This window comes from Melospiza georgiana, chromosome 6, assembly GCF_028018845.1.
Source record: "Melospiza georgiana isolate bMelGeo1 chromosome 6, bMelGeo1.pri, whole genome shotgun sequence".
In the NCBI taxonomy this organism is placed as follows: Eukaryota; Metazoa; Chordata; class Aves; order Passeriformes; family Passerellidae; genus Melospiza; species Melospiza georgiana.
Window position 1 is genome coordinate 54,389,859 of NC_080435.1, and position 20,489 is coordinate 54,410,347.

The 20,489-nt window shown below is 37.8% G+C and overlaps 1 protein-coding gene across 4 annotated transcripts in view; it reads left to right on the top strand.

Moving 5' to 3' along the window:
• Nucleotides 1-20,480, top strand: part of KLC1 (kinesin light chain 1) — a 46,963-nt gene extending 26,483 nt beyond the window's left edge. Inside the window, exons 8-16 of one of the 4 annotated variants that reach the window (XM_058027069.1) lie at nucleotides 214-387; nucleotides 483-582; nucleotides 1,438-1,487; nucleotides 1,574-1,641; nucleotides 2,999-3,111; nucleotides 5,098-5,231; nucleotides 10,396-10,526; nucleotides 15,081-15,147; nucleotides 16,490-20,480. In XM_058027069.1, coding sequence (XP_057883052.1) covers nucleotides 214-387; nucleotides 483-582; nucleotides 1,438-1,487; nucleotides 1,574-1,641; nucleotides 2,999-3,111; nucleotides 5,098-5,231; nucleotides 10,396-10,526; nucleotides 15,081-15,147; nucleotides 16,490-16,555 — 903 coding nt within the window. In that variant the 3' untranslated portion in view covers nucleotides 16,556-20,480. Of the gene's footprint in view, nucleotides 1-213; nucleotides 388-482; nucleotides 583-1,437; nucleotides 1,488-1,573; nucleotides 1,642-2,998; nucleotides 3,112-5,069; nucleotides 5,232-9,077; nucleotides 9,709-10,395; nucleotides 10,527-15,080; nucleotides 15,148-16,489 lie in introns of those variants that run through there. The other 3 variants (XM_058027068.1, XM_058027070.1, XM_058027071.1) reach the window with 3 other exon arrangements.
• The last annotated feature ends 9 nt before the right edge of the window (nucleotides 20,481-20,489 follow it).

Sequence of the window (20,489 nt, forward strand, 5' to 3'; positions counted from 1 at the left end):
TTGTTTTACTACTTACTTTGTTCCTCTTATGGATTGTTCTGCATCACTCTCAGTTTGCAATAGAATTGAGTCATTTTCATATCTTTGAAATGCAGCTTTTGCTTTTGTTGAATTGAGGAGGAATAAAACTAACAGGATGTTTCTAAATTATTTACTTCTAGACCCTGACATGATGATTAGAGAATGTTTTAATACAGTGTATTTCATTTCCAGGTCCTGGGGAAAGATCACCCTGATGTTGCCAAGCAGTTAAATAACTTGGCTTTGCTATGCCAGAACCAGGGGAAATATGAGGAGGTTGAATATTACTATCAGAGGGCACTTGAAATCTACCAAACTAAGCTGGGACCAGATGATCCAAATGTTGCAAAAACAAAGAACAATCTGGTAAGCCTTTCCCAAAGTAGACCTGAGACAACTGAAATGCACATTATTCTAATAAAGCAGTGTGCTGATATCTTTTGGGGGTGTTTTGTTTTTAGGCATCCTGCTATCTAAAACAGGGCAAGTTTAAGCAAGCGGAAACTTTATACAAAGAGATTCTTACTCGTGCTCATGAACGGGAGTTTGGCTCTGTAGATGGTAAGAAAATGATTCCCTAGATTTGAATTTATGTTTTATTTTTGTACTTATGGAATAAAATTTGCAAGAAATGTCCTGATTAAAATTGTTGTCTGCTTTAGGTGGACTTAAAAGGTGAGCTGATAGATGTGTTGGAGGTAACATTCACCATAAGAAGGCTTTTAGATACAGCAGCAGACATTTGATTCAAAACCATGAGACTTAGTGGGTTTATGTTTTATGGATTTTTGGATTTTGTTTCTGGCCTAATTTATCTTACACCCTACTAAACCCAACTTTGGTATTTTTATAGAGGCAGAAAATGTACATCACTTTTCAGTCACAGGAAAAAGTCAATGCAGGATTTTGGTGACATAAATAAAGACATTGTTAATGCAAGTTCCCCATTAACATATTTAAAGAATGGGGAAAATACCTTTAAATTGAGAATTACACTGTACATTGAAGTCATATGCATTTTATAAAGCAAAAATCCCACTAAAGCATTTCCACTGCATTCCATGTCAGTAGCATATGCACCACTTAGTAGATGACAAAGTAGTTGTTAGGATAAAATAAATAAATTCATGTTCTCTAGCACAGAACTAGACACATGACAAATGGGTGACAGTGTATACTTACTTCAAAGCTTCTCAGGAGTAACTGTTTCTAACTTCAGATAAGAAAGAGACAGAATTGTAAAACTGTAAAACAGCTCTGTGTTTTATTTATCTGCTGCTTCTACATGGACAGTAAGTTTTTTTGCAACAATAGTATAATTCCCTGGTTCTCAGCTTCATTTCAGAGTAGTGAAAATACAACAATCAGTACCTTGTAGTTTTGTTCTTCTATAAAATACTTTTCTTGTTTCACCAGATGAAAATAAGCCTATCTGGATGCATGCAGAAGAGAGAGAAGAATGCAAAGTAAGGCTGTTGTTGTAAATCTTTTTTGGAGCTTATATTTGTTTAGGTTGCAAATCAGATTTTTTTCAACTGTACCTTTGTTCTAGGGAAAGCAAAAAGATGGCACTTCTTTTGGAGAGTATGGGGGCTGGTACAAAGCTTGCAAAGTTGATAGGTGAGTAACTTCTTCACAGGACAACTCATGAATGCTCAGTGTCTCAGATTAAAGTATTTTTAAAAATGGAACCAAAGCAGCTCCTTGGTTAGGAGTATAAAAATGAAAGTATTAAACATTCCAGGCTCAAGACTGGTTTTCAGGAATGCAGCAGCAGTTTTCAAGTCCTGAGGCTGCTCAGATCCAGTGACATGAAAGTGCCCCAGTTGTGTTCTTGGCAGTCCTTCAGGTGGCAGCGTGGGTCACCTTTCCCTCTGTGCCCCTGCCTGCCCCTGCAGGGCCAGAGATGAGCCTGCAAATAACTGCACCTTCAGTTACACAGCTGGCACAAGAAAACAAAGCTGAACTGCCACAACTAAGCATTACTTGAGTTTGTAAATCTTCCAGAATGTAGTTGTGTGAATGACAATGTATACTTTAAAGTGAAATAAGGGAAACAAGGATTTCAACTTGGATTATAGTTGGTGAAATTTTTTTTTTGCTCTAATTTTGTTCCATTACTGAAGCTTTTTTAACATAACCACTGTAGGTGGTGCAGTGCCTGAAAAAATCTGCAACTAGTACTGATAGTGAAAATTTTTTGTTTATTGAGTATTTTAATGCTCATGTTTAACATAACTCAGAGCCCTTGTACTGTTGAAATCTCTTTTTTTCTCCATCCTGAGTTCTATGTACAATACATTTTATTGGTTTGTTTTTCATGTACTTTTTCATTCTAATGCATGAGAACATCTTTTCTCTGTTGTTAGTGGAGCAAAACTTCACTCAAAAATACTACGATTGAGCTAATTTTGTGCCATTGAAACAAAAGTGTCTTTTATATGAGACTTGTTAATGAAATGGGTGATTTTTTTGCTTTTGTTGTTCAAGCAAATTGGAATGCACAGAAACTACAAATAGGTGTTAAGTAAAAGCTGATGAAAGCAGCTGTTAATTGCTTTTGTGACTAACACATGCTACATGTGGTCTCTCTAATAGTCTATGCATGAATGAGCATTTATTTTGGAAGCTGCACAATTATTCAGTTGGATACACTCCTCTAGAGCTAAATTTTCACCTTGAGGTGCAGCTGGGGAGTACAAGGTTCTGGATTGCAGTTTCAGGGATGTTGGCTACTCACAGAGACACTGATAGGCTTTGAAAGGGGTCAGCAGGTTATTGTGTGTACATGAAGTACAGTGTAGTGCATTTCAATAATGCACTGTAAGTGCATTTATTCTCACTATAAGTGAGAATAAATTATTACAAAATATGATAAACACTGTGTTAATTTAAGCTTTTATTAGTGAATTGAGAAGAGTTTACTGTATGAGTATATATTTAACATAACAGAGTTATTTTTCCTTTCTCTCAATAGTCCAACAGTAACAACTACTCTAAAGAACCTTGGGGCACTTTACAGACGACAGGGCAAGTTTGAAGCTGCTGAAACATTAGAAGAGGCAGCAATGAGATCTCGTAAACAGGCAAGTATGAAAATTCACCTGAATGATCTTTCTGCCTTGTGGTCATGCAGATTTTCAACTTCCTGTATGCAGAATATAGAAAATTTCAGTGCCTGGTCATCCTCTAATTTCAGACTGAGCTGGTGATAAAGTGATACATCTTAGCACTTGCAGTTTGGTTAATTGTTAGGGCAGTGGCACCATGTACTGGGGACATGATTCAAACTGGAGGTGAAATTATGTGGAAAATGAAAGAGCAGAAACTGTGTTTTGGCCAGCAGTGCTCAATTAATTGGCTGCTTGTCCTGGGAAACAGACTGTAGCTGGGGGAAAATGGGGAGGTTCTGCTGGAAATCTCCTTTGCCAATCGTGCTGTTCTGTTTTTAATAAGGAGCTGTCAGAATTAAAAATGTTCAGTTGCTGCCTACAACTGACTAACAGAAACCTTTTGTTACTTCTGTAAACAAATGAGATAAATATTACAGTTTCAGTGGGGACTCCCTTTTAATGTACTCTCTTTGTCCTCTCAGATCTACTCTTCAAGTAACACTTTCTCCCTTCTCTTGAAAGATAGAAGAGAGTTTGGGTTTGTTGGGGGTTTATTGGCTTTTTTTTTCTTTCCCTTTTGGATGGTTTGATAAGTGACACTTATAAGACACTTTTATAAGTGTCTAAGACCGAACAAGAAAACTTGGGTTGTCAATTAGTGTTAAAATGGAAAGCAAAGTAAGAAAATAGAAGTAAATAAGCATCATAAATGTTCAATTTTAATTTCATTTTTTTAATATGAGAATAAATAGGACTTGTATTTTTTTCTTGAAGCTTGCTGCTGACTGTTTATTTTTAAGGATGCTTCAGATTTTCACTGTGCATCATATACCACCTCTTCCATTAATCCATAATTTATAGCAGTCTACACACCCCTAGATTTAGATGTAGGAGACAATGTTGTGTTACAGCAGCATTTAACATTGCCTTTTTATTCTGGGTCATTCAGGAAATGCTCTTCACTTAGGGAAAAACAGTTACATGGGACCAAGAAACTGACATCTCCATGGCACTAAAACAACTTTCATTCTTTTTCATGCACTTTTAAGAACTTTGGCATCCTTTTCACTTTCTGTATTGTGGTTGGCTTTATGGGTTTGCCACACCACATCCCTGCTTCATTTGCTGCTAGTGCTGTACTGTGGAAGATGCAGAATATTTTCTTGAATATAAGGCATTCATCTGGGATCTCTTCCTGTCAGCAAATACTGGTTATGATGTGGAATAGGTTTATTATAAAAAAGAAAAAACTGAAAATAAGTATGATTTGAGTTTTGATATTTTCTAGTTTGTGTGTTAAAGAATTTGGCTTTAGTGCAGGGTTTTCATAGAAGGTACTTTAGATATTAAAAGGATTATTTTATAATTGATAGGCACGCTTTAACACAAAGTAAATGTATTGACCATATATTTAATATGTTTATCACAAGTTTCTATTCTGTGCCATTTCTTTCTGAAGGAAAATTACATTAATGCCAAGTGTTCTATGTCAGTATTTTTAAATAACACAACGTGTTTCTGAGGTACTAGAGATTCAGACACCTCTCCAGAGGCAGGTGAAAACTGCACCATTTGACGGGTGAAAAACTTGAGAATTACATTGATGGGTCATGATCTATAAGTTGCTCAAATATTTAGCTGCTTGCCAGATTGCTTCAGGTAAGTGACACGAACACCGCAAGGCTTAGACAAGTGATAAGAAAGGAAGAAAAGAAGGACAAGTCAGGAATTCTCAAACTGCTAGACTGTTCCCTTGATGCTGTGTTGATCCTTGCAGTTCAGAAAGGGCAGCTGAGCTGCTCTCTGGGAGCAGAACTGGACTGATGGAATTGTGGGCTGGTTTTACTCCTTGCTCGGCCCAGCTGTGTGTGTAAGTTGCAGCTTAACAGAGCTTGTAACAAGATAAAGCCTCTTCCCATTCTATCAAATTCTCAGGGTCTTGACAATGTTCACAAACAGAGAGTGGCCGAGGTGCTGAACGATGCTGAGAGCGCGGAGAAGCGGCGCAGCAGGGAGAGCCTCAACGTGGATGTGGTAAAGTACGAGAGCGGCCCCGACGGCGGCGAGGAAGTGAGTATGAGCGTAGAGTGGAACGGGGTAAGTACAGTACACAGTTGCACACACTAGCTAGGAGCTCATCCCCTAACAGCTCACCAGCCTGCTGTGCTCTCAGGAGTCTCCTGCTTCATCTACTTCCTGGTTTTTAATTTTGCAGAAACAATTAAGAAATTAAGAATAACATTTTGTCTGTCATAATGCTAAAAAACTCATCATATTTAAAAGTCCTGAGACATCCTTTCTGTTGCTGTCCTGAATGGTGATATTTCTGCAAGAATCCCAAGCAGTTGTATCTAAGGCCAAGTTGTGTAATGCTGATTGAGTGTCCTGGTTGTGGTCTGGTGTACAATTGCTTGTCAGTGGTTTGTTTTTACTGGTAGAAATATTCTTGCAATTAACTCACTTTTGCTTTTTTCCTTTTGGTGCCATATTTCCTTGTAATTTAAATGTTTATTTAAAAAATACTCCCTCAGTTGGAATCATAAAAAACATTTCCTATGGAAATATACTGAGTGTTAGCAGTTTCAAAGTAAATTAAAATGACCAGTCTAACACTAAAATAATTCTAATCTCCTCCTTACCCAGCTTGCTGGAGGAAGGAACACAGCTTTCCAAAGTGCTGTACAGTCCATTTTAAGAGGCAGTGCCATCACATAACGATGTGATGGTGACTTCATTACTTTCCCATATTAAAATTTGTCTGGAGCCAGGGCTTGTTCCTATTTGTTTCCCATATATTGGCTTCACTGTGTTACACTGATTGTCATAAAGTAAAAACATAGATATAATATATATATATATATAATGTGATTACATGTGCATTTCTCTAACCATTGTTTTCCTTTCATTAGAAGGACAGTGCAAGCTTTCAGTTATTACCTGGCCTATGTAGTTTGCTTCTGTCACCAGCTTTCCCATGCTTTATCCCATTGCTGGTAATGGGATACACATTGCACTCTTAACTAACTCCCAGCTGCAGTTCTGCTGAAAATACTCTTAGATTATAAAAGTGGTGTTGCTTTTGCTGTGTGGGAGGGGAAGTAGCCTACTTTGCAATATTGAGTGTTTGAAGCTTCATTTCTCTTACAATAGCAATCTTTTTCTCCCCATCTTTTTGTAAGCCACATGAGACAAAGCTTAGCATTCCAAAGCAACCTTGAGAAAACATGTAGTGCTTTAGTCTCAAAGGAGAATGTTCTTTCCATCTTTGCTTTTGTCTCTTTATTACTGTTTTCTTGGCATTGGTGCTCTCAGTGCCAAGACAGTCAATCAGCATCTATTGTGAATTAATACTGCATCATTAATAAAGCCAAAGTCAGGTTGAATAACTCTCTTTTTAATTCTCATTTTGCCCATTCAACATTAGAACTGTGTACTGTACTCCTCCCCTAATTTTCACTATACTTTGCATGACTGTATATTCTAAATGGATTAAACTTTTTTCTGTTGTAGACATTAATGCATGCAGGGTTTGGATGGAAAGGGCCTCCTGGGGAAAAGCAATAGACAGTATTTCTAGGTCAATATTCGAATCAAACTCAGTGATAAAATTTGCTGGTCTGAAAAATTAAATTTTGACATCTGAGAGTAATCAAACTTCATTTTTAGTGTGCTGAAGTGGCATTGCTTCATTCTCATCTTTGTTATTTCTTTTTCCCCCCTCTTCAGAGAAGGTGTTTTGTATTACATGTTCTACGTGAAGTGGGCAACTCTCTCTCCCTCCCCTGCAAGTGTTTCTATCTCAGTGATGTTCTCTCCTCTTCTTTATATTGTGTAGCTTTTTTACCCTTGTGTGTTGCCTCCAGACAAAATACTCTGATTCATAAAGTGGTGTAGGATCTTTTATTTGTGTCTGCAGAGCCTGAAGAGAGGCCTTTTCCATTTAAATTCTTTTGAAGTGGTCAAGCTGACTGAGAGAATAGGTGGAGTATGCAAAGGGACAAACTCAACAAAATTCTGTCAGAAGATGTAATTAAGGGCCTTCCACATGTAATGTAATCCATAATAAGCATTGAAGGCTTTGATGTAATATTTTACACTCTTACAAAAGAACAGAAATCTCTATTGAAGTAAATCAGCCAGTAATGATTAAAACAGGCACATTTCAGTGAGGTGTTATGGTGCATCTTTACATGTCACTTTTAAAGTTCATGACCTAAAGTGAACAGAAGATACTTGAAAATGCAAGGAAGTACTTCCCCTTAAAAATATAAAGTGGGAAGGCCCAGATTTGGATCTCTTATTATACTTTTATATAAAAAATAACAGTGAGTACCTGTAACTGACATTTTTTAACTGATCTGGCAGCCTGCTGCAGGACAGATGAAAATCTTTGTGCTTCTTATTATAATGTTTGTAGTGTGAGGAATTATCTTTTCATAACTCCAGCCCTATGCTTCAGAGAGACAGGCTTTTGGGCATGTAAGTGCACTTCCAGGTGTGAAGGGAGAACTATGGATTTCACTGCCACAGACAAGAATTACTCTTGTTTAAATAAGTGCCAGGCAGAGAGATGTTGTGGCAAAGTGCAGGAGATGGTGATGGTAAGCAGCAGTAATAATGAGATTCTCATTCTGAATGACATAAAAATTGGCAATTAAACTTTGCCATAAAAACAGCTTTGGTTTTTGTTTCCTCTGGAATCAGGCATGGTGTTTTTTTTTGTTTTTTTTTTTTTTATCCTGAACTCAATATTTTAGAAATGTTTTGTTAATCAAGCAGTCAGTGTTTCACTTAGGAGTTTGATATTTTTATTTTTATTTGAGGTACCCAAAAGCTTGTCTGCTTATTCCTACTTTTCTAGTTATGTTTACTGTATAGAGTTGTACTCTATACCTACCAAATTTATCTTGCCTTTGGATCATTTTCACTACTCTAGTATTGCTGATTGCAAACCACAGGAATATTTAGCCTTTTCACTGATCTAGTACTCCTAGCTGGAATTTAGATTCAGTTTATTCATTCCTGCAAAGCTGAAATCTGTCTTTAAGTGTGAACAACATATGCAATTTAGTTTGAAGCATAAATACTCAGTTAGATTTAGGTCTTCTGATCACTTGGTAGCAGGGCATTTTGCCATTTCCAAGGATAATTTTTATTACTGTTTATTCCAGTTGCTATAGGCAAAGGCTCTCAAGACAGATATCATGAACCTATCAGTAATGGTCTCTGTACTTGTACAAAGAATTAAAAGTGTGCAAATTGAACCACAGTTTATTTTAAAGGTACATTGTTTCAGCTGCCCCTCACTGCATTAGGGACAGTAGAGAAAATTCCACTTGGATTATAAATATAGCCAAACCACAGATATGTTCTAAAAATACTTGTGAAAGTGAACTGACCCAGGCCAGTTGGATTCTAGTTCCTTAAGGGAATGATGAGAATTTTGTCTGGAGGTTAGGTGAAGACCTCTTTCTTCTTGCACTTTTGTTTCAAGGAAAATTCCTGACAGAAGTTAAAGCTGAAATGAATGCACTTTGCTCTATTATTTTTCCTTTTTTATTTTGTTTTCCTTTTTTTTGTGAATGTCAGCTGAAAAAAAATCCCTTTTTTTTTTTTTTTGTTTCTGAAATGTAATAGCAAAGCTATTTCTTGTTAAAGGTGTTTCAGTGTTTCACACAAATTCTAACTTGAATGCACAGCATCAGTCATGCTCATTTGTCAGTCCCATCTCAGTGATGTAGGTGAAACTGCATGAAGATGTAGGTTCTGGTAATTGCAAGGGCCTGCACTTTGTACTTTAGGGCTGTCCAAATAGTTACTCTGGAAAAAAAACCCAAGTTTTGAACATGACCTAGAAATACTGTAAACTAACTGCTCAAAATTGAAAACTGTTGAATTTTTCCCAACAGTTTCATTCAGTTTTTCTCTCTCCATTTCTGACAGGCCTAGATGCCTTTTGTGATTCTTATACTGTCTCCTGCATGACGGGCGTGCACCATCTTCAAGCTTTAACTTCTCTCTTCAGTACTGACTGCTGTGTTTTAGCAAACCCCTTAAGATTCTTGTCAGAGCTACACTTCCCTGTAAACTGGCCATTCCTTCAGTGCTGGTGTCATTTTTGGTTTTCTATTTCTGTACCTGTGTAGCTTTGCCAGATATGTATCTAGTCATACCAAATGTTATTACAACCATTTGCTGTGTAATACATTAGTAAAAAAAAAACCAAACAAGTAACAATGACCTTTATAAGTAGCTGTTCACTATGGAATAAAGGTAGTTAAAAGTATCACACAAGGTATTATTGAAATGGCATGATGGTGATCTTTACAGGAGAAAAACCAAACCCGTAAAAGTAAAGCATGTTCTCCAAGTGCTTTAAAATGTATTTAGAGACCTATTATATGGTTAACATCAATATGGAACTCTGGATGTCTTCACTTACAATTATTCTAAAGTAGCATTGCTGTTTAGTCTTTGTGTGAGATTTTGGCAATTATGCTTTTCTCTACTAATCTTGGTGTTCAGTGATTTGTGTATTTGTCTTTCTAACTTCTAATAAACTCACTCCAACTCAGGTGTCTGTCTTTGCTTAGTAGTGCTTTTTTCTTTTTCAACTCTTCTTTCATAATCACATAGGTTTTCTGTGGAGTAGGAAGTGGTCACTTCTAATCTTACTAAACTGTTGGGGTTTTGCAAGAGCAAAAACATTTAAAAATAGAATCGTGGTCACTCTGGGTCAGCACATCAGTGTAAAACATGAATGCAATATATGAAAAATGAATTTCATTGTGGTTTACTTTTTTGGTAAAAATTAAAAATGAAGCACAGGAATTTGATTATAAGTATTTCTGATCAGAAATATTTTTGTTTAAGGATTTTAAGGTTAAACATGTTTGCAAGTAATGTAGATATGTAGAAAGATGATGGAATGCTTTTGCTTGGGGCTCGTACTCTGTAACCATGATGTGCTCATATGAAATGGTGGTGGTGAATTGTTGGACTATTGTGGTGGGGCTTTATTAATGAAGAATTGTGGCTCGGGCATGCGTTCACATTTAGAAATCTTTGTTGCACTTTGGAAGGAACCCTTTTGCTTCGGTAAAGTCATAGCTGTATGGAATTACATGTTTAGGTAAATGTATACAGTATGAGCATATATTAATAGCAATTAAAAAGTACTAATTCATGCCTGAGCTGTTTTCAGGGCAGGCTGGGGGAGGGCAGCAGCTCCTGCAGTTTCACATGTGTTCATTTCTTTCAGGATGGCACTGGATCCCTAAAGCGCAGTGGCTCCTTTAGCAAGCTCCGAGCCTCCCTTAGGCGCAGCAGTGAGAAGCTGGTTAGGAAGCTGAAGGGAGGCAATTCCCGGGACAGTGAACCAAAGAACCCAGGGTAATTCCTTATCTGCTCTTGGCTGTGCTCTGTCCCTTGCTCTGTGCCCCCCTGCAGCCCAGGGGAGCTCCCAGGGCAGTGTTCCCTTCCCTGCTTAGCTAGCTGCATAGCAGACACAGCTATGTCTTAAAGAAAAATAAAATAGGAAATAACTTCTTAAACTTCCAAACTTCCATTGTAAGTTCTGTAACATCTGAGGATTTATATTTCCTTGTAAGAATTAACTCTATTAATTAATTTTTTTGTTGCTTTAGCTACTTGAAGATTAGAAAAGCTTCATAGAACTACTGATAAATGTTAATTACCTGCAAAATTATTCTTTTCACACAGCAGTGGAGAATAATAAATATTACTGTTTTTTACAGTAAAAGCCTGAATACACTAAACCTGCAACTAACATTCTCGATATAGCTTAGTATCTTGATATATTCTTGATATAACTTTATATGTTGCTGTGAGCATAAAGAGAATTACCAACTGAAGCCCCTCTTGGTTTCTGGTTTTGGAAGACTCAGATGTCAGAGAGCAGAGGAGAAGTTGAAAAACTTGAGCCTAGTTGTGCATCTTACTAACATTTTGGCTCCAATGAAATCTGGTAAAAATCCACATTTACTGAGTGTGACTGCTCACTCTTCCCAACTTGCCATATGATGATGGATTTTAATGTAATATTTCTTATAAATCCATAAAACCATTCATCACTTAATGGCTGCTGCAGAGAAGTTGAAATGTTAAAATGGACCTGCTGCTTTTCTTAGTGGCACTTCTGGGTGTTCCCCTCACCCCCAACACAATTGCAGTCAATTTTACAGTGTTTTTGCCCTTGTTGTGAAAAACTACAACTTATTTAGTTGTAGTGTGAATTTGAAACTGACAGTGTGAATTTGTGCTTTAAAACAGTCATATTGGAGAACTTGGGCTGCTTCTGATGGAGCAGCTGAATCTGAGTAATGGAGTAGATGATGATGATGATGGTATTAGTTAAGACAGTGACCTGGAGGCAAGGTCTCACTGTGTTTCTGGAAGTGCTCCAGAAAATTTGTCTTATTGTTTTTATGGCTGTAAAACGTGAAGTACAGCAGCAGTACATGTAGAATTATCTTCCTTGCATATCTGTTTCAAATTCAGCCTGATCTGAATTTTAGAGTTGTTACTTAAAATTTCACTGCCAAACACTTCATGTGGAAGGCATTGAATAGAATTGAAGGCCAAAATTCCTTTGCATTTATTGATCCATCATTAAGAACTACCTCTGAGATAAGAGGTTGGGAATAAACTATGGAAAGCACAAGATTAGAAGAATGAAATATGTAAATGTAAAATGCTTTAGGGAAAACAAAGGCAAGCCAAAATAGGATAAAAGGGAGATTTCCTTCTTTTTCTGCAGTATTAGCAGCTTTATACATTGGTTTTCTGTTTCTATTCAATTCTGTCCAGAGTTCATACATCATAGTTCAGGTGTATTGTTGTATGAATAGATACATTTATCCATAGCTGAATTTGCATTTTCTCCTCATTTTTGTGAGATGTGGAAAGGCTTTCAGTTTCACAAAAGCCAGGAGGTTTATTCCTTATTCTCTGTAGTATTTATAGCTAGCTCTTTCTGCAGGTAAATAACTCCATGTTTTGGGTGTAGAAAATGATGCTCACATAGAACTGGAGATGTTTGGCTTTGCAGTGCCTGTGAGAGCTCACCTGCCCTGTTATTGTCTGCCCCTGAGCTGTGTTAGCTGGGCAGAGTCCTCTCCCCAGGCTGACATGAGCTGCACCCTGGGCTCTGGAGCACCAGATGAGATTTCCTCAGATGGAGGCATTAATGTGAAACAAAACTGAAAGCAAAGCTGTATCTTCCTTGCTTTACCTTTCTGACAAAATTATCTTATTTTTAGATGTCACCATAGTTCTCAAGGAATAAAACTTACAATAAGTGTATTATATTGCCAGGCTTTTCTGTAGATAGGCACTTCCAGTGTATAGAACAATAAATGCTGTAATTTCTGTTCTTGTAGTAAACAGAGTTTTTAAATCCTGATTTATATTAGCTGGCTTTAATAACAGATGCAGAAACTTCTGGTATTAAACACCAGCTTTGTAGGTCATGAAGCATAGCTTACGTATTGGTATTCCAAGAAATCATTTTGATTTCATTTTGTGAATCAACTTAAATGAATAGAATTATTTTTTTTTCTTCCTCTGAGTGTAGCAAAAGGCATATTCAGTTGTTACCATGCAGACCTTTGGGTTTTAGTGTGTTTGACAGCTGAATACTTCAATACAGACAGCACAACTATAAATGATCCTTGCTGTGAAGGCAGCCACTCCAGGCAGAACACTTCTGTGCCTCCCTCCTTGCCAGTGCATTCCCTGCTTGTGTCTCGAGGAAGGATTTACTTAGAACTTGATTTACACCTCTTGTTTGTACTCTGCTTCTCTAAATAGCAATTGACAGTGCTGGTGTGAGCACTGAGTGAGAAATACTTGAATAACAATGACTCACAGGATGAAGGAAGGACTTAGTGTCCATGTTGTTACTTGATACAGAAGGTTGAAGAGAATGAAATGGAAAGCTCATCAGGGAGATTGTTTCTTTACAGTCCTGCAAATGCCTTTTTTGACAAATAAGTATCTTAAAACTGCTCTTTGAAACATGCAATACCTGAAGCAAGGTATCAGTTCTTTAGAGAATTCAGTTCTGTAATAATTTAACTTTGATTATTTAGTGTTCTTTATTTTATCACTTCAAAAATACTGACCACACAGCAGAACAGTTAAGATCTCTAATCTAAAAGGAAAAATCAGGCTTTCATTATTGCTATTACTTATGCACAAAAAAAATTCCTGCATGTTCTTTGTGGAGTCATGTTTGTAACATGGAGGGAACTATAAGTGCAATTGCTAGACTTAAAGTTCTTAAAAGTGTTGATTTAAACAAGCCCAAACAAATAAAAGACCAACCCACAAACAAAGTAGTATCTCAGGTATTAATATTTTTTTTTAATTGGCACTTTAGCAAAAACCTAAAACACCCGTGTGAACTTCTACTGGTGGATTTTCTGTTTCCCTGGAATGTTTTCCATAAACCTTTGTGCTCTTTTGGAGAGTTTTCTGTAACATTTTGTTTGTTTTACAGATTAACTTCCTTTGACTTCCATATATAACCCCTGTTGTACCTGTTTCCTTGAATAAATGAGAGGTGTACACCATGCATGAGTCCTTGCTTTGTTGTTGCTAACACCCATGTCAGATATTGTAAATTCTGTGCTTCTGGCTTTGGAACACCCAGATCTAGTGCTGGGAGAACCAGCCAGGCTGTGCTGTGTGGAAGCTGCTGCCTCATGTTTTGGTTCATTGTCCTGCTCAGCTTTTGCTTTACCAAAGCATTTCAAACTTGTGCTTTGACTGTGAGCAGTGTTGCTTCAGTAGGAAGGAAATCTGGTTAATATCCAATGTGATGTGTATGGAAAAAACCTTCCCATGTTACTGGAAGGCATTGGAAAGTTTGCTTTAGCCAGTTGTCCTGAGCTGCAGGTAGCACTGCAGGGTTGGGGCTCATTGTCTTGTGACCAGTTCATCAAATATATATTCAGAACTCTCATTTAGTTCTAAAATAGGTAAAGAGCTTGTGAAAAATCAGAGCAAATGCAGAATATTCTGAGGAGTGGACAGGCACTGGTGTGAAGGACATCAGACATCCCATGGTAGGAGTCTTAGGGCTGACTGTGAATTTCATGATGCAAAAACTTGAAAAAATTTTTGTTAAATTTTGTGTCTATTTGAGAAATGGAGGTAAATTATTTACCTACAAATTAATTCTCATTTGAAAGAGCAGCAGATACTGCAGTTAATGCAGTGATATTTTGACTGTAGTAGCTCCTGGTTGGTGATGAATTTTTTCCCCTTTTCCATTGCTTTCCATACTGTATTCCAGGGTCCATGTTTCCACTGCTTGGAGTGTTGTAAAGCCAAAAGCACAACCAAAGTTAACAGCAGCAACCCATCTTATTTCCTTTCACTTTGAAATACTTAAAATAAAACATTTTAAAATGCTTTTAAAAATTTATTCTGAAGGCTTAGCTAAATGAGGCAGAAAGTACCAAACTAACTTCTGTTGTAGATTTTTCAAGGTAAATGCTGCCTACACAACAAAGTCGTCTTTCAGATGTTTTTTCCTAAACTGTTTGAATGTTTTGATGCTTTTGTAAGAAGCCACACAAAATTGATAATTAATTAATTATTAATTAAAACTCAGTGTAAGTCACTGTATTAATTTGATATGCTTTAAAATTGAGATTTTGAGTTAAATCAGTTGCCTGAAATGTTTAAGCTCCCAGGAACATGTAATTTTGGGGGGGTTTGTATGTAATTAGAAGTGAGTACAAATCTATTTGAAGTTGTGTAGTTGTTACCCTAAAGGCTGTGCCTCACATCAGTTGTGAGGCATTGTTCCCACTCCCTTCACTGTGCATTGCTCGTTGTTGTACTTGTGTTTTTAGAGCTGTAGTTTTCAGCCATTCTGATCAGTTTATCCTTGCATGTTCACTGTCCTGGTTGCAGCATGAAGCGTGCCAGTTCTCTGAATGTTCTTAACATGGGTGGCAAGGCTACTGAAGATCATTTTCAAGTAAGAAGCCCTACAATACTCTTACAAAAATAAATACTGTTAGTAGGGTTTGTGATGAAAAGAGTGTGATAAATAATAACCCAACAATCTCACAGTGATTGTAAGATCCTACTTCAGTAAGGTGTTTGAAGGCTTTGCTTAAGGTATCATTCTCTGACACTTTGGTGAATTATGATTAATTTTAAGAAAGGGTTCAAGTCTAACCAGGAAAGAGCATTGGCTTTTATGATACCAAGCAGTCTCTGGCTTTGGACTTCTATTACAGTGGATATAAAGCTTATGGAATATTACATTCTTGTAAAAGCAACTTAAAAATGGAAGAACTGTTAAAGCCCAATATTTTTCAATATTTTTTAATTCAGCCCATTTATTGCAAAGAGCCCTGTCATTGTAATTGCTGTATGTTACCAGGTGCCCTTAAACACTTCAGTTGTTTCTGAGGTGGCACGGGAGCAGTCTCAAAAGTTTGTCTGATCTGTGTTGTGCTTCTGCTAATATAAAAACTTATTTTGCTTAACTGTTCATGGTGTGCCCAAGTGCTACTCCTCATTGCCTGTTTTTACCTAACAAATCACTGTTTAAATTGTCAAATGAGTGAGCAACGTTCTTCTAAACACTGCTGTGTGTTTTACTAACACAGTAACTGCTACTAATTTTAGGAGGATAAAATTGCTTCTCTACTAACAAAACTGTAGGTGAGGATCTTCATCACCATCTCCTAAAGTAGCAGCAGGGAGGCCCCAGCTGTGGCTCTGGTTGCACTCCCCAGTGGTGTAGAGGTGGTGGAGCTGTGTGATCCTGATGAATGCTGCAGAGTTCTCTGTGGTTGAAGTGTGAGCAAAACTTTGCTCAGGGTGAAGTTCAGCCAAAACCAGTCCAGGGTAAAGCACAATTCTCTGAGCCACAGTGCCAAGGGTGTCACAGAGCTGTGTCCCAGGTGCCCCTGACTGGATGGGTCCCCAGTGTGTTAAATTGGTGTCACTTCCAGAGGAGGGGATTTTTGTTGGTTGTACAACCCAGTAGTAAAATCAGTTCTTTCTTCTTGTGAACTTTTGTGGTCCCTCCACTATCCATATCCATGGCAATTCCCATAAATGGGCTCTTGCATTTCTGAGGCTTAGGCTGGATTGTAAGGGTGTTTATGCTTTATAGTATTGCTAGTTAAAAATTGGAGAAAAAGATGTTTATTGGACTCTGGAAAGCATCTCCCTATCCAGCATGAATGGTTCTCAGTAGTTCCCTATGTTTGTTCCCATTTGTTAAAACTGGTACTTTGTTTGTTTGCTTGAACTATCTGGACATGTGCTTAATTTCTTTGTTTGTTTTTTTCCCCTTCACGCAGGAACGAAATAATTGTCTGACAGACTCGCGAGCTCTGAGTGTCAGTCATTCTGATCTGGCACACTGAGAGCTGGACAGAAGCTAGCTAATATTCCTTGTGAATAAAGAAGCACTGAGACCTTCAAAGCTTTGGTTCCTCATCCTTGTCCATAGGAACACCTAGTTTGTAGATGTTGTTGGTCTTTTTCCAATGGACTGCTGTTTTTACTTTTGAAATAGGGACAATTTTAAACACAGCATTAGTGAGTGTTTTCTTCTAAGGGAAAACTATAGATAGGTATTGCTCATTGCACTGCCCCTGTTCATGCTACTTACATTAATTTCTTTAATAGATCTGACTATTACAGCAGCCAAAAAAAAAAAAAAAAAAAGAGTAAGAAAACAAACACATTTAATGTGTACCAAAATGCATTGGTGTTGGAAAATATAAGCAAACTGTGTGGCAGTAAATCCATGCAGTGCTGGAATGAGAAATGGATAAATTTATGTGCATTACTGTAAAAATTCCAGTTCAGCATTCTGTAGTGGTGGGTTTGCCCTTGCACTGCTGATTCTTGTAATGGTAGAAGCCTTGGCTAGCAAACAGCACTTAGACATGACTGACTTGACCACTAGACTGAGCTATTAAATCTTACAGAAGTGATGGCTGGGGTGAGTTACACTTAGAATAAACAGCAACACCTGTGACCGTAACTTCTGATGTTGCAAATCTTAGGGCACAATAGTCAATGGATATAGGATGGTTTGTGTACATCAGGAGAAATGGAAAAAATCCTTTACTTTGTGTGATTGAAGAATACTCAAGTTTTGGACTGCAACTGTCCCAGAGCAGCTGCTGCTGCTTTCAGGGGAGCATCGAGCCTCAGGTTGACTTTCTCGCTTGTCCACTGGAATTCACAATCCCATTCTGTGTTTGCTGAAAGTGCCCAACATTTCCTTATGCTGATCCCAAATCCTGCCTTTTTCCACACCAGCTGGTGACAGCAGAAGCAGGCACTGCACGCCAGGATGTCACACTGTGGAGTGGCTGCTCTGCAAGGACCACTCCCTGCTGAGGCCCTCGTGGAAGCACTCAGAGGCTGTAAGTGACCTGTGTGACCACATATCCATGTTACAGGTTAATATATATGTGCTGTCTGTATACAGGACTGCTGCTGGAACAAAGTATGTATGGATGCTTTAAGGATTTTACAGACCTTAGGATTTCCTTTTGCTTTTCTGTAAAGCTTGTAATTTTGTTCATCTTTTGTAAAAATTCCTATTTGTGTGAAGTTGGATAAGAAAGTAAAAAAAAAAACAAGCAGTGTGTGTAAAAATGTATTTGTGGTCATAGTTGTGAGTTGGAAAATGTCGAACAAAATTAACTTTGGGAAAAGCTGGAAAATTCATTCAAAGTCAGCACCAACTGAAGATAAAATACAAGAACATAGGAAAGTTTTAGTATTTGAACAGGCTGTGAAAAGTAATTAGAACTAGTACTTAGTAGGAGTTTCTGACTGGGTTTGCACCTGGTTCTGAGTTGGTTACAGTAACTGCTGCAGAAGTTGTCTGTGTAATGCACTTAGCAGTGTTTACCAGGAGGTACCGTCTGAGCATCTCTGCAGAGGGAGCCGTGCATGGTGCACCTGCTTTAGAGACAGTGTAGGAATGCTGAGAGACAATGCTGCTAATCATTTTGTAGAAGTTTTAGCACATAGTGCAATTCCTTAATGAACCTGAGCAGGAACAGGTTGTTGCTCGTTTATCTTAACAATAGATACTCATATAATGTTGACTCTTGAGTTTTAATCTTTTTATTAAGAGCTTTTTATATTAAAAAATATGTAATATATAAACTTCTTTCCCCCCCCCTAAAGTAAAACGTGCTCTGTGGCCCTGCTGGCTGACTGGGCTCCCTGCACAGAGGCAGACTGGGCTGGCTTTGCTCAAAGATCCAGGTCAGGCTGCCAGGCCAGGGGGGCCCTTGTGCAGCCCCCACCCCACTGGAGTCTCCAAAAAAACCCACAGAACTATTCAGACACAAAATGTTTTGGTAGTAAGCAATTACTTAAACTGAAGGATGTGATTCCCACATTCAGCTTTGAAACAGAATTCTTTGCAACTTCTCAAACCCCCAGCCCTGTGTAAATAAGCAATAAGTTATGTAACCATGCCAAATGACAATGTACAGTAAGTTTGAAAGTGCAAGACTGTGGTTTGTAGAGGGTGATGGTGAGGGAAATTTCCTGGTCAAGATCTTGCTGGTGGTGGCATTACTAATACTGTGCTTTTAAATGTTCTAATCCTTTGTGTAGTATTTTAAAGTGTGATGGAAGGTTAAATTGTTGAGCTAATGCACATTAAACAACTTTTATATTTAAGAGGTTCATTTTTTTTTCTGGGAAGAAACAAATTTCAAGAGTTCTTTAATCCATAATCCCTGAGAATAGTAGCCAAGGCCTTACTGTTAGGAGCCAGTGAGCTGTTAGCAGTTTGAGAACTTTTAAAAAACACAAACCAAATCAAAGTCAACATTCCCTGTGTTTGAAGCATGGATGAGTTACTGTCAGGACATGGTTTATGTACATTTGTATTTCAGACAGCTTCTCAGTTCGCTTTTATGCAATATTTTCTTTCTGGATTTCTTTTTGTAAGGTTGTAGTTATAGCTAAGAGTCTGCATAAAGAGTATATCCAGAATATCCAGTTGTATAATTCTGGGATGTCTTCAGCACCAAATTAAATCAGCAGCTCTGATGAAATGGAAAACCAGAAAAGACCTTCAAAATTGACAGACACCTTGTTAGGAAAACTGCAACAGTGCAGTTGTGGTTTTAATCTGGCATTTTTGGTCTTAACTAAAATTTTAAGGGTGAACTTGAATGAAAAGATGATGAGGACTCCACGTTGGGACTCAGATTCTCCCACATCAGTGGTGAGTCTGGTGTACAGCAGGATGGGGGATGGATTGTCCATGGAATTGTTCCTGATGGAAAGGTGCCTGTTGCCCTTCAGTCTCTGGCTGTGTGCTATATTTGCAAAATTCAGTCTTGAGTTTAGAGCTTACTGAACAGTCTTGTAAAATGCAATTGTTTCATGATTGGCTCCTCTTCTGGAGGAGTAACTGACCTGCTGCTGTGGTGTGCCTGCACTTACACAGTGCAAAAAGAGTCAGTTATCTACAGTTTGTGCTCACAGTAAATGACACCTTCGTCCCCCAAGCACTCCTTATTAGTAAATTAAAATGGCTTTGAGCTTGAGAAGTATTTTTATGTAAATTGTATAATTTGAATCCAGAGATTTTGCAGATGGTATGATTGTGTTGTAAATATCTAATAAAAGGTGTGTGCAGTGCTGCATTGCCAGTTGTGTTCACAGCAGTTGCTGATAGTTGGTTTTTGTTATGTAGGTCACACGTTGTGTCTGAAGGCTGCCAGGAGTGGCATTTTTGTCCTGTTAGTCTGTACTGAGAGAATAAATGTTAACAGATCTGATGCTGACAAGTTTAGTTTCATTGTCATGGATTTACAGAAGTACACAGGGCTGTGTGTGTGTAAATATTTAGAATTGAGGAGTATCTCAAACATCTACATTGGATTGTTTTTTTCCCCTAAAACCATTCACAATTGTGCCAGTGCACTGAATAGTTGAGGTCAGTTGTTAAAAAACCTGAAACAAGAAAGCAAGAAGCCAAACAGAGTGTGGGGGTCTGGTAGAGGTGCAAAGGCCCACGCTGGGAGGGTGCTTGTGCTCACAGGGAAGTTGCAACACTTCCTTTACATCTGCTTGTAAATGAGAAATATTTAGGGAACCATAGTTTCTCAAGTGTCATTTAACATTTCTTTTGAAGTGTAGAAGAATATTTAAGTAGTCTTGCAGGATAAAGACTTAATACATTCTAGACTGTAAATCTTCTTTGTAGAAACTACTTCCATTTTTTTTCCTTGTATAGAATACAAATCTCAGTTGTGAAACCCAAAGATGAATAAAGCTCTATAAAGGGAAGGTTCTTAATTTGCATTT